This window comes from Rhamphochromis sp. 'chilingali' (genome assembly GCF_963969265.1).
Source record: "Rhamphochromis sp. 'chilingali' genome assembly, chromosome: 16".
Lineage (NCBI taxonomy): Eukaryota > Metazoa > Chordata > Actinopteri > Cichliformes > Cichlidae > Rhamphochromis > Rhamphochromis sp. 'chilingali'.
In genome coordinates, this window is record NC_137943.1 from 366233 (window position 1) to 381214 (window position 14982).

The 14982-nt window shown below is 43.1% G+C and overlaps 1 protein-coding gene across 1 annotated transcript in view; it reads left to right on the forward strand.

The window, feature by feature from the left end:
• The first annotated feature begins 518 nt into the window (after nt 1-518).
• LOC308412415 (phospholipid phosphatase-related protein type 4-like) overlaps nt 519-14982 on the forward strand; it is a 74959-nt gene continuing 60495 nt past the window's right edge. The window contains exon 1 of the mRNA XM_080906749.1: nt 519-1027. Within this exon, the coding sequence (XP_080762875.1) occupies nt 944-1027 (84 nt within the window). The 5' untranslated portion in view covers nt 519-943. The remainder of the gene's footprint in view (nt 1028-14982) is intronic.

Below are 14982 nucleotides of genomic sequence, written 5' to 3' on the forward strand. Positions count from 1 at the left end.
TGAGTGAAAGTATAGTAATTAGAAGATAAGTGTGTATTTGTGATACATACATAGTCTTTGGAAACATTTTTGCTGTTTAGCTGATAACTTAGAAATTTATGGAATGTCGTCAGTTCTGTCAGGCAAAAACAGAAACAAAGTGGCAGCTCAAGTTTGCTGTTATGTTTCATAGGTCAATAATCGACATGTACTCCACGAAAAACTATTCACAAGTGGGTCTGTGACTCTAAAACAGTCACATAACATGGAAAGTACAGTACATTTTCCTGGCTAAATGGGTGCATAGTGGGACATCTTTTTCTTCTTCATTTTCCTGTGCTCTATATATATATATATATATATATATATATATATATATATATATATATATATATATATATATATATATATATATATATATATAGCAACTGTGCTGCATTTACTGAATAAAAAAAAGCCGAAACAAACAAAAAGCAGTACTTTGAGATTATTTTGAAAAGCCCGACAGGAACCATCGACGCTTATTCCGGCGAATACAACCAGGCTCACCTGCTGCAGCAGAGCTGGAGGACAGCGAGTGGGTGAGCGTCTCTGAGGTACCTGCGGAGGACCAGCGTGACCGAAGGGCTCATCTCTCAGTATCACACACGTTTCCACGATGAATGGTCTGAGTGTCGCCACAGCGGTCCAACACTTCTGGAGGAGACGGTGTCTGGAGTCGTGCGCTAGCACGGCTTTTTAAAGCCTACCAGCCACCATATTTTCAGGGGCGACGGACCCCATCAGGAAGCACCGACACTTCCAGCTCACCTTGCCCGGCGATGGAGGTCCGCCGTTAGAGGCTTGGGAGCTAGGGAGGGTCGAGGGGGAGGGGGGGGTCGGCCGCAGTTTCGGCAAAATTACGACGGGAATCAGGTACAGCTCCCTGTCTCCCGGCAACGGGAGAGACCAGCGGGCGCTCGTGATGTCTCGTGCCAAGGAGCGACTGAAAGGCGGGAAGGAGACCAAGGACAGCGTCACCCTGCTGCCCTGCTTCTATTTCGTAGAGGTGAACATCTGTCCGTCTATTACGATGTAAACGCTCTCAGCGATGGGTCTGTGCTGCTCTGGTGGGGACGGTGGAGGGAGGGAGGGAGGGGGCAGCTGGTGCAGGTGCTCCTCGCCGATGCTCGTCACTGTCCTGGGAGCCAAACACACTCACAGAGAAATCACCTGTTAAATTGTTGTGGATACACACTGAGGATGCTTTTTGCTCTAGGTTGGCCAGGCAGGCTGTAATGGTATAGCAGTGATGTTTACCTGATGTTTCAGAGGCCAGTGACTCTGCATCCTGTTACGATTCCCTTTGCATACAGCAGATTTGTTGGGGACAAAGATTTGAGATCAAACATCGTCAGTGTGCAGATATCGTTCATGGCTCACAGTCGATCAGAGCCAGCAGACAGAAAGGAGTGAGGAGAGTCCAGATTTAACGCTGCACTACTGCAGCTTACTTTCATTGTGTTTTGAATAATCAGGATTAGCACATTAGCAGCCACAGGTTCGGGCTTTAGTCTGTTCCCGACAGATCAGTGCGAGGCTTGGACTTGCACAGTCATTTCTCTCCTCTTCTGGGCTAAATCCTACTGCCATCATGCTGCATTTCGTTTATACGCCCACAGACTGTGAAGCAGCCTTCTTCCCGTAGGCTCCACAATCTGCAGCGTTCTTCTAGCAGCATTAAAAAGAAGACATCTCTGTTTTTAATAATAATAGCAGTAATATTGGTTTTGGCCCATTAAGGCTGCCTTTGTTTTGATCTGTATTTCTAGTACTGACTGCAGAACATGATAATAATATTTCATCTGTTGCTTTATACTGTCAGGTTAGTGCGTGCAAAGATGATTTGTTAGTCTAACTTTACACTGAATTAAACATCAGCCTAACTTCTGCCTGCTTGTCACCATATCTAAGGTGTTTACGTCTTAAATCTGCGCCAGCAGTGCTTTTGTTCCCCAGTCACAATTGTGCTGCACCAGGAAAATGACATTTTCCTCAAGATTTGGACGACAATGTGAACATGTTGGGCGTAGACTGGGCTGTGTTGCTGCTCAGACTCTACGTACACACCAGCAATGGAGTTTAGTAGGAAGTAAAGATTTTACTTTACTTAGACATGCAACCTACTGAGACTGTAAACACCTAAGAAACCATCTGACTGTACACAATAAGATGCTTTCCATGATGAATCAGCATCTGATGGGCTGAGGTGCAGTCCAAACCCTGACAGAGCCTGTACTGTGTTCTAAGGATGCTGTTGACACTGACTGTTGTGCCTTGCTCCTGACGTCCTCTGCACATACTGATGGTTTGACCCAACGTTTAGCATTCCTCTCTCTGTAAGATCCCTCCCTGCTGATTGTCAGGCCAGTTCTCGTGTCTTTTCTCTCCGTTTCTCTTTGTAAAGGCTGGCTTGTTCCAGGTGCATCTCTCAGGTCAAGATGTAGGTCTTTGCTGGATTTTTCCCTCATTTCTTAATGTTGTGAATTTTGGATACCGTTCATCTCCTGTCGACAGATTGCCACTTGTGCTTTTTTCCTTCACCTTTTTAAGGACACTGTGCACACCATATGTCAAGTTTTCAGACATCAGGGAAGGTTAAACACCGAGCAGAACCAGCATGCTGTTGGTGCAGAAATATTCCACCAGCAATGTCGGTCAAATTGTGTTTTCTCGTGTGTTTTTGAGACATGCCTGCAAATAACAGACAACCAAATATAAATGATCTTTGTTATTTGCAGGCACAACACTGGTTCATCCTGTGAATTTGGTGCATGGTGTTTATGCATGAATAATAGTTATGTCAGTTACATGACTTAACAAACAAAAATCATTGCTCTGAAAATGTTCAGGTACAAGGACTGGACTGAAAATGAACGACAAAGTGACAAATGTCCCAAGAGAATTTTTGACAAACCTTCTGCAAACTGCTGCTGAAGATCGCTGATGTATTTGACCACACAGCGTCATATATGAGTAGAATTATTTCTTAAAATCTGCAGTAGCCAAACATAAAGAACCTGAAATAAATAAAAGCACAGAAAAGGCCAAACATACTTCATCGTGTCAGCTGATTTCCTGTTTTCACATTTCTTCTCACTGCTGCTAATTTCGCCAATTTGTTGCTAGATTTAGACATTTTTCAAGTTCCCTTTAGCAGAAATCTGGTGACAGGATCCTACTGCTTCACAACGATGATGAATGTGAAAAACAAGGTTTCAGACAGTGACAGAGAGCAGCAGTGTGAAAGGAGACAGTAAGAGCTTTTCTGCTGCTTGTGAATTTCTATCTGAGTGATCTACTTTTAACTAGCTGAAATGTCAACGTTGTCTTGAACTCACGTTAATGGTGATTTTGCTGTGTTTATCAAATTAGACGTGTCATTGTTCGCCACCCCAACCCTCCACTTGCTGGGGGAAGCTTTGATTATTTGTTGCTGATTACTCCGAAACCCCCAAAGGTCAAAAAATCAGTCTTCAGGACAACCCAGGAGTGTACACGCTGTCCTGTTGTGTACTGTGCACAGGCGTTTGCCACTGGAAGTAAAATCTCAGTTTGTTTTTTCTAATTACTGACTGATTAATTAATGACAAGTAGACAAAGAGCCAAGAAAAGAACATGTGTGAGTCTGTAAAAGCATTTCTGTGAGTTTGATTAATGATGCTGTTCAGAAAACCTCTGACTCTGCCATCACCTCCTGTAGGCCACTTGTTCTTGTACCACAGGTTGTAACATGACGTGGCACAGAGTAAGACCTTTTGGCAGTACCAGCAGCATGTGGAGTATATGCATGTGCACGTATGTGTGCAAGCATTAGCAGACAACCCTATTTCCTCCTTAAATGTTAACGTCTGGCTCCGAACACACCAAAACAACCACATGGCAGGCACCAATGTGTCGTCCAAACCAGTGGGGCATGTTCCTTAGAGTGTGTGGCAGAAACAGGAGTCCAGAGAAAGGATGGGAGGTAAAACCACGCCTGGCTGCTTGGTCAAGTGCCTGACAGCACAGCGAGTCTTTGAACGCTCTAATTTTCTTTTCATGGTCCCTTCACTTACTGTCATGTTTGAAGTTGGACGTTGGATACGTGGATATTTCTGGCCCTGAGACATAATCGTTCCAGTGGTCAGGCCCAGCTAAATCTAAAGTAGAGCTGGGCGATAGAACGATAACGATATGTATGTAACTTTTTCTCGATAGAAAAATTAAGCTATCGCGATAGACCTCGCCGCTCTTGTCCTCTTTAAAAAAAAAAAAAAAAAAAAAGAACAGCCAATCCAAATTAAGTAGCACAGAGCCGAACCAATCACAGCTGCAGCGTCACGTCACGTGACTTGTTACGTACAGCACAAGTGTCAAGCCGTACATGTTTGGGAAGCAGCCAGCCACCGTACCGCCCGGGTAATGGAGGAAATGAGTGTGCCGACTAGAAAAATCAACCGAGCGTGACCGAAGAGAAAACAGATGATGGTTCCAATGCCGGAGAGATTGTCGAACGGAAGAGCCAAAGAAGTTCCGTAGTGTGAAGGTATTTCGGCTATTTCAAGTCTGACAAAAAACAGAGTAGCGTGCACTGTAAATGTGCCGAAAGCAAGTCTGGAAATACAATAAACTGGTGCATGCTCAGGCTACGTCCACACTTACCCGGGTATTTTTGAAAACACAGATTTTTCTATGCGTTTGCACCTTTCGTCCACACATAAACGTGTTTTTGGTCACTGAAAACGAAGATTTTTAAAAACTCCGACCAGGGTGGATATTTTTGAAAACTCCGTTTTTGCATTTACGTGTGGACTAGAAAAACGGAGAAAACGCAGCGTCAAAGGTGTGCGCATTTTTTGACGTCACACTGTGCGCCACGTTATTGTTTCGGTGAAATGAATTTCTACAATACTGTTAATTCTACTCTCTGCAGTGTTTAAATGCTTACATATACACACAGTTACTGTCCCTCCACACATACGACTCGGTTCTGCTTCTATGCCCCAGCTTTGTTTACTTTTTCCCACCGAGGCTTCTAGACTTCTGATTGGCCAACATTTCTACACGGTTAGGAATCTAGCGCCACCTGCTGCTTTGGCATGTTCATAGCAGCGTTTTCCTTCATTTCTGCCTTTATGTGTGGACGGGATTATTTTTTAAAACGAAAACGGAAAATCTCCGTTTTCAAAAATACCCGTGTACGTGTGGACGTAGCCTCAGTCTCTGACTGGAAGCGCTAATTCGTCATTCGGCTTTTGTCAGACTAAAGTAACTGTTAAAACTGTTTGAAAAGCTCAGCTATACAACAAGGAGAGATCGAGAATTTCCTTTTAGTTCTCAGTTTATTTGATATTGACAAAAGTTAGTTTTGTCTGTTCTTCTGTAAAACAAACTAAGATTTATTTTTAGAATTAATATTTTGTTTCTAAGTGGAATTGACAGTTTAGTCTGTTTCGTTTGTTCTGTTTTGAAACTTAAACGCTTTAGCGGCTGCCTTTTGTGTAGTTTGCAATATTTGCCTTTATTTATCTGAAAAAGTCTCATGTTCCATAAGTACATCTACCCTGTTGAACTTATTATGGGAAATAAATATTTAAATAAAAACAAGCTGCTGATTATTTCACATTTTACTTGTGAGCAACGGCACATTTAAATTGTACAAATATAGTTATTTGGCTTATATCGTGATATATATCGTTATCGCCTGAAATGAAAAAAACATATCGTGATATGAAAAAATCTTATATCGCCCAGCTCTAATAAAGGCATTAGTGAGAAGGCATGCCAGGACAATTCTGACAGTGCATCGCACAAAACAACCTCTACACAATTCTCTATATTCACTCACACACCCAGCTTTTAGGCCTGTTGATATTTTTCTGCTCTATGATGCACAGTAACACAGGTGATCCATGCCATCTACCGACCCGCGGCAGATTCCCGAGCCAGTCTTTCCAAAATGTTGTATTTTCAGCTAAAATGTGTGAATTTCATATGAATGTGTAATGAAGAGGAAGCCTGCTTGCATGTAGGGTTTGCTGATTCTGTGCTATACATAAAATATTGCCGTGCGATGCTAACTGTGAGGAGCGTGCACGATTACGTTTCAGCTCATTGTTTGCCCCTGGCACAGAGTTTAGGTGGAAAACATTCTCTGTCAATCACAGTTTCTCTTTCTTTCCGTGACAGAGTTGCTCTGTGTCTGGTACATTGCCTATCTCACACACTGTCACACCATCCTACCCACTAACTGGCTGCTAGGCAACATGGCCCACTGAATGGGGTGTATTTTTATATCTCTGCATTCAGAGCTACAGACATTAAGAGGAGGAAAACATCCTTACTGTAGCCTGCTTCCCTCTGTGCACAGTATCCACAAAGGCTTTGCTTTGTTTGGCACATCTTCAAATTTCTCTTCCTGTATGTACTTAATAAAACATCCATGAGGATTAAAGGGAAGTCATTCACGACAGCTGAGTAAATGATAGATCGTTGTCTCTGTGTAAAATATCCTTTTCTGTCACTGAAGCAGGTGTCTGTAGGCCACTAAATCAACTCAATAAGCTAATAACTATGAAACACAGTAAGTTAATATTATTACTAAATATTACACTAGTCCTGAGAATGCTGCATTCAATTCAGTTGTATTTATATGGCACCAGTGGGCTCAAGGGTTAATCTTATAATAGATAAATTGGTGGCTGGGATTCTTTGATCAACTGGCAACATTGGCCCAGGTTGTGGTCCAGGCCATCTTCTCCTGTTGGCCTGCCAGGTCTTTTTGCCATTCTTTAATAGAAAATCTTGGGATTTTAACCACTTTAATTGATTCAAATAGATAGATGAAGCTATTCTTTTAGGTGAGTTTTGCACCACCTCTACAATTAAGTGTAACTTTAAATTGTCTCCCCACTGGATATTATGCGATTTGAGGGCTGAGCGTAATCTAAAATAGTGAAATAATGACTGCTCTGGGACTGTATAGCGAGTAACCAGCTCCTGGAAACTAAGCATTTGAATTTGTACCATTTACTGTAACTCCTCTAACACCTGGATAGGGCTTTGAGCCCATGGGCTTTTAGTGAAGGTTTTGGACCCAGTTAGCAAGTGATATTTTGCCATACAGGGGTGTGCTTGTGCCACTTTGTTAGTCCACCTAAGACCTTTTTCTGAAAGTCTAAATGATTTCAATAAATACGAAATTATAGGCCCCTGTCGCAATGAGCACTGTTTAAGTGAAATCCCAGAGAAAAGAAAGTCTTGTAGTGTAATCGAGGTTACAAGGTGTTTTCCAATGTCCAACCATGGGGCCATTGCATCTGGATCCAACCATTGCCTGATATATTTCAATGTGAATGCCAAATGGTATAGTTTGAAATTTGGGACTGCCCATCCTCCTTCTGGTCTAGATTTTTGTAATATATCCCACTTTATACTACAGATGGCACGATACCACTTTTTTATGTCCGATACCGATATAAATCCGATATAGTGTATTTTTTGATCAATAAAATAGTTTTTTAAATATCTTGCTGCATTTTGTATAAGTTCATACTCAAGTTTAAATAAACAACAACACAAAAGCTATTCTGTTAGACCTGTATGCAAAAAATACACTGCACCCAAAATATTTCATAGTTCAACAAAACTGATCAATCTAATAAATTTAAACCTGCTCCATCCTTCATATTCTGGCATTTTAAAGAGTACTTAGTGGAAATATTAAGCAACCTAAGTGGGGCCTGGTGCCTGTTGCTCGGTCAGGCCTCCTCCGGGGTGCGGGGGGCCCTCGGGCCTCCAGCCTTCGGGCCTGCGGCTTGGTTCACTCTGGCACAGCTGGCTGCCGGCAGAGCCGGCGGGCACGCCGGTGCAGCCCCCTCTAGCTTCTGCTCGGTGGCTACTGGGTGACGCCTCGTCTGGGGATCCTCAGCCCTTCCCATGAGGGTGGCACGGATGCCCCGCCGGTGGTCCTCCTTGGGCTCTCGCACTCTGGGGCCTCTGGATGTCTGGGGCCTGGATCTCCTCCATGCCTGCTTCATGCCCTGGGGGGCGGGGCTATGGCTCTCTCCATCCTCTTGCAGACCGTTACATGTGGAAACCATTTGAATACAAGCGTGCTGATCCACACAGGTGTTCACTGTCCATAGACATAAACTACACCTTTCTTGGCTGCTACTTCAAAGCACATTGTGTGCTGTTGGTCCTGCTTGCTGCACAACAACATTGAATATTTAGTGTTTACTGCTGTTTACACTTAGCTAGATTAATGCGATGGTGTTGTGTTTAGTATGTTGCTTTGGTTTTTTTTTTGCTTGTTTTCTATTCTTTTTCTCTCAACAGGTGATCCAGGAGATTTTTTTTTCCCTTTCTCACTGTCCCTCTCCCCTTCTGTTTTTCTTTTCCTTCCTCTTTCTTTCTCCCTTTCCTGTCCCTCACTCATATCTGTCCCGTCTGTAACAACTGAAAATAAAATAAAATAAATAATAAAAACAAAGGTCGATCAAATGGACCAATACGGCAAGGCCATGATGATCCATTTGGCAAAATAAATCCATCGGGTATCCTTGTTGGTCTTCAACAATTCTGATGGCTAAAGAACCAAATGGGACAGGCAAAAAAAAAAGAAGGAAATATTAAGCAACCTAACTAATAGGGTTGCAAACTCCCAGCAAAAAGAAAAATAGGGAACCACGCCCCACCCTCCACCTCATGATGTTTAATCGACGTAATCAACTTTAATTTAATGTATGTGCAAAAAAATGCACAGAAATCAATTATTCTTCTACAGTAATTAAATAGATTCAATATCTTCGTTCAACAGGATTGCAGACTGCACAGATGGTACCCAAAGGAAAAAGTACTATAGCTTACTAAGTTAAAAATTTGACTTAATAGTTCTGATATATAATAATGGACTATACATTTTATATCAGATTAAAACTTTGGTTGTAAGATTCAGATAATTATTTATTAAAAGCTCGACATGAGAGTAAGAAAGAAAAGTATGTCTTTGTGCCCCCTTTTCCCTGTTCATGCCCTATCGGCCCCCCTGGCTAAACTTTGCTAGATCCGCCCCTGCACAGTTACAGCCGTCAGCTGTAGAAAAAGATCCTGGTGTAGAAAGTAATATTAAATAAATTCTAACAGCAGCTTATCAAGCTTAAACGTGCTGCTGTTGTTCAGCCGCTGGTTTCCTCTTTCTGGCGCAAAGTGGGCGATAAACAAACAAGAGAGAAAAGCCGATCAGCTGATCATTGATCAGTTTCATGATTGAAGCAGCACCAAGAGAGGGAGGGAGAGAGAAGAGGCTGTAGCTCCTTATATCAGTTGTTAAGCTTAATGTGGGAATGTTTTACAAACATTCAGAGATGAACTTACACACTTGCTTTACTTCTCTGGGATACCTTTCTCTGAGATTAAATGCTGGTTTGGTAGTGAGGCTCCAAATGCTCAACCAGACTGCCGACAGGTCTCGCACGCCACAGCCGCTCTATCACGTGATGCATACTGCTCCGACGTCCTGAGGTTATGAGCTGAGTTATGCCATCTCGCAAGGATCCCTTTCGATTCCCACTGGTAGGTTAGTGATTCTGATGTTGTTTCTCCGTTCTCGATCTTCCAACTGATTAATCTTGAGTGTGAGCTTGCCCATTTCAGTTATACAGTTGTTAGCATCTTTTTTGACTTGGCGGACTGAGCCCTGTAGGTTATCGACCTTGACCAGTGGCATATCCACTTTAGCTACCTGCATGTTTAAGTTGTCTTGGACCGACCGCAGCAAGGTTACATTTTGAGAAATACTTGCACCGACAGGCGATAGAGCTTGGTCCAAGGCCTCTGCCCGCATGTTTTTCATCACGCTCTGCAATGTTTCTCTTTTGGCTTCGGCTGCTAGAAAGGGAGAGTACAGACGGAGCTCAATGTGGCGTGACCATGTCTCTACATGCCTCACCGAAAGTCCTCGATAGTTTTTTAAACTTTTAATGAGATTTGCAGATTGTCTCAGTGGAGTTTAATAAACTCAGCCATCTGATCCTTCATATCTCAAATATAACAGGACGCTGGAGTAAATTTTCAAGCATCTCACATTTCTGTTTAACCAGTTTTCTGTTTGACGTTTATTCAGCTGTGTGAAAACTATAACTTTAATCTCAGCCAAACCGATTTACTGAGGAACAAATAAAACACTGAAAAAAGCTAAACAATCACATTTTTAAGTTATCTAAGTGGTAAATGGTCTGTATTTGTATAGCGCTTTACTTGGTCCTAAGGACCCCAAAGCACTTTACACTATACACAATCATCCACCCATTCACACACACATTCACACACTGGTGATGGCAAGCTACAGCGTAGCCACAGCCGCCCTGGGGCGCACTGACAGAGGCGAGGCTGCCGAACACTGGCGCCACTGGGCCCTCTGACCACCACCAGTAGGCAACGGGTGAAGTGTCTCGCCCAAGGACACAACGACCGAGACTGTCGGAGCCGGGGCTCGAACCGGCAACCTTCCGATTACAAGACGAACTCCCAACTCTTGAGCCACGATCAACTTATATATCATGTTTAACCTGAGTAGCGAAAGACCGTGGGGGTCTGAAAACGATGTGCCGGGAGTTTGGTGTTATTGCCGGCTCTAGTGACCTCCCGGTCAGTTATCGAGCTGGTGGGTAGCAGACGTCTCCGAAAACGTCGGAGCGCTTTACAAATATGTGGTCTTGATAAACCGAGCAGATATATGAAGTGTACACAGCTACATTCTCACCTGAAAATGTTAAAAGTTTATTTTGTGACCCAGAAAGAGTAATAAGAGTAGTAGTAAAAAGTAGCGGCCGCCATTGTTGGAAACTGGAATTAGCTGGATCGCGCTATGAATTCTGGGATAGGCTGGGCCACAAAGGATACACGCGACCCATCCTTCAAATCTGGGGAAAAGGCGGATGCATTTGGAGGACTCTTTGAATTTAGACAGCTTTCGTCGCATCGCTGTGACGTAATCGGCCTAGAAATGGGGCCTCAGGAGGATGCAGCCCCTGACGGAGACTGCTTCTTCTTCTTTGGCGTTTAAGGGCAGCTGGCATCCTTGTAGATGCAGTGCTGCCATCTTCTGTTTCAGTCCGTTATTACACTTTTAAATCCTACAACTACCGGTCGATCTACGCCCCTACCCTCACCTATGGTCACTAGCTGTGGGTAGTGGCTGAAAGAACAAGATCGCGAGTACAAGCAGCGGAAATGAGCTTCCTCCGAAGGGTGGCTGGCCTCTCCCTTAGAGATGGGGTGAGAAATTTGGCCATCCGGGAGGGGCTCAGAGTAGAGCCGCTGCTCCACATCGAAAGGAGCCAGCTGAGGTGGTTCGGGCATCTGACAAGGATGCCCCCTGGGCGCCTCCTGGGCGAGGTTTTCCGGGCATGTCCCACCAGGAGGAGGCCCCGGGGCAGACCCAGGACACGCTGGAGAGATTATATCTCTCAGCTGGCCTGGGAACGCCTTGGTGTTCCTCCGGATAAGCTGGAGGAGAGGTAGGTCTGGGCTTCTCCGCTTGGGCTGCTGCCCCCGCGATCCCGCCCTGGATAAGCGGAAGATAATGGTTGGATGGATGAATCCTACAACTTATTCCGGCGTCTTTCAGGATCTTACAAAGCTTCACACGACAAGTCGACTATTAAATTAGTTGTCGACGATTTTGATAGTCGACGTAATCGTAACTAGTCCGCTAATCGTGGCAGCCCTACCTGTTACAGTGTGTCAGCTACTTAACTGCTTTCAGTTGTTGGATCCAGTGTAACCAATGACTTTTTCCAATGAAATAATAAAATGAAAATTACTGATTAATATGTAGGGTCTTTACTGTAAATAACTGCAAAATAACTGCTTTACGCTTTAGTTTATCAGTCATTAAAGTAACCGTGTAACTCATCAGAACCCTACACAATATTTTGACATAATAAAATATTTTATAATTTCCATCCATTGTTTGCTGCTCCTGGTACAGTTACGAGCGCTCCATTGATGTTTAGTGTAGTCATCTGGGTTAAACATGACCAGCTGCTGGTGTTCCCTCGTCTGTAGCCTGGTTGTACTCAGTGCTGTGCTTTTGCCCCAAGTAGTGAAACAAGTTTGTTTCTTGCATATCAGTTTTCTTGCATATCTTCAAGGTACTGTGCTTTGTAGGTTGCTGACGCAGATACTTATGATCAAGCAGCTCTTGCTCTCAGACATGCCTGGGCTCGTTCATTACACTAAGGAACAAGAAAATGGCATTGCTATAGCAATGAAATCAGTATATAACATATGTGGCACACTCCTACTTTCAACTGGGGTGGGCTCTTCAAGCAAAAGTACTATTAATCAGCCTCTTGTACCCAGTTCTGCTTGACCTTTGACTTGCTTGTTTTACCTGAACCAATCATCTTTGGCATGTTTCATCTCTTTGTACAGTAGCAGCTACACATGTTCTTTGGATTATTTTAAATTTGATATCTTGTTATATTTTCTGGCAGACTAGCCGTGGAGCACGCATTGTTGCTTACCATTATTGTAGTGTAAAGCGCTTTGGGGTCCTTAGGGACTAAGTAAAGTGCTATACAAATACAGGCCATTTACCATTATTAAAAACAACAATACATTTGGATGTATGTGTTTATTTACACAAGAGACATATTGTCACAAGTCATCATTAGCAGTATTTTCTTCTGCAGGTGTGGAATGACATGTTGTCTGTCGCCATCTGATTGGATTAGCCAAGATGCTAATGCTAAAATCGCTACCTGTTTATGTGGAAAGACAGACAGATAAAGGCTGATTGGAACGATACAGAAAAATAATAATAATAGTAAAAAAACAACAGTTTTAGAAATCTTTATTCTTTCTTATAATTGCTGTCATTATTAAAACAATTTCTTAAAATAGATAAAATATCACCACTTAGTTCAATCTATGTGAACCCTGCTGTGAGCTTGTGTCAGTTTAACACCATGATGGGTTTCTGTGTCTCCTTGTTCGTTCTTGATCTTTTCCATGAAATTATGTGGTTCCACCTGAAAGTTCAAGCTGTTAAATTTTTAATTAGTCTGCTGAGCTACCAGATGTTTTTACAGTCTTCCTTAACACCTCAAGCAAACCCTGCTGCTGTTTGCAGGACGTCCTGCAGCCAGCAAAGGAACCTAATTTGTTTGTTCGTGTATGACATGAGTTTGGTCTGTTTTCCCTCCCTGATAAGTTTGCTACTCACAGGTTGTTCACTCACAAATCCAGGAGTTGATCCTTAAAATTTGAATCTTCATTGTGGACACAATTTAATCAGCAGACTAAGAACTGGAACGGGTGCAGGAGAGTGCTGGGTCCGTGCCGGCCTAGGAGCAGACACAGGTGGAGGTGAAGGCTCAGGGGCAATCACTGGTGGAGCTATAATCATTATTGGCACAGACAAGAGAGCACAACAGTCTTTAGGAGTAGCAACAACAGAAACAGTGCTTACCTGGGCTCCAGATGGAGCGACAGTCCTTGAAGGCTTTAGCTGTGCTACTAGCATAGTCTCAAGTGAAGCACCACAGAAAGACTCTGCCATGGCAGCTTGGCAACACAAAATTCAGGCTGTGTCTTCACAGGCTGAGAAAAACAACATTCATTATCTAATTTCTTGGGCTGGTGAACACAGAAACAGTCACAGATGCTCAGGAGCAGAGACATTAGGGTTTGCCAGCTTAGAAACAAGAAACTTTGTTTGTTGCTGACACTGAAACACAACATGTATTCCCAATACTGCCTGACAGTCATCAGAGCAAACATGGAGAGAAACATGTTTTAAATGCAGTATAGATTGTCTGCTGGAGTCATATGTTTGATATGTCCAAGCTGTTAAGCCATACCTGTCATGATGCTGGAGCTCAGGACCCTAAATAGACAAATGAACATTATTTGGTTTCTCAGCAGTAAACAACGAAGGAGGACGCCTCTGAGATAAGCAGAGGTCATGGGTGTGAGACCTTGCTATGTGATGGTGAGTGGGTCAGCTCCAACCCAGGTTAAATACCTGGGACTCTCCACCTTCGGCTTTTAGAACTGAAGAAGCTTCTCAGATGAGAGGTGAAATGTCTTCAAGAAACGTTCCTTTCTCCTTAGACTGCCATGACCTAGGTGACTGAGAACCAACACAACTTTTTAGTTGCATACACTTTTGAGCAGCTAAGCCACATTAGCTAGCTTGTGCTCCTGTGATGCTCTTACCCCGTAGGAGCAGTACATTCTTTGTGTGCAGGCTGTGATCAGCTGTGCTGCTTCAGTAATAGCTTCTCTGTGTGGATTTAGCCAGCCAAATTTCAAAAAGATATAAACAAATGTTATGTGAGTTCTACGGCTGATAGCTGGTATAACAGGTGGAATTCAGTGAGTGAATCTGACCAGTGTTATAAACTAATGTCTGTTACCTTTGATGTAATCGAGATTTAGCCAGTCCAACATAATGCATCACTGTAAACATTATCACAGTCCTGCTAACACACCACTTTATGCTGCGCTAAGCTGCCTGGTATTTTCATGCAACCTGTGAATAACCCAACATTTGCATACGTCAGCTCGTTTTGCAAGATGTTTCAGAAAAACAAGCCAAAAACTTGATAAATGATCTGATTTTAAATACCTACAGCGATTTAGGACGTTACATGTGAGCTTGCTGAGCAGTCCTCACCTTTGAAAATAATCTCTCCTCTTCCTCTTACATTTTCCTGCAGCTATCAGTGCTGCACATGTTTTCTGCACATTTAGCTCACAGATATGTTTTCTGACAAACTGCGTGGGAACAGTTTGTGTGTTTGGGGATTTTGATTCAGCCATTTGAAATTACGCAGATCACTCTGGCCCACTTTAACCCCTGGGTTTCACATATGTGCAGTGCAGATAATTGTATCATTAAATAAGCCAAAAATATGCAATATGATGCTTCTTTCTGTTGAACATTTGACTGACAGGTTAAAGAGAGAT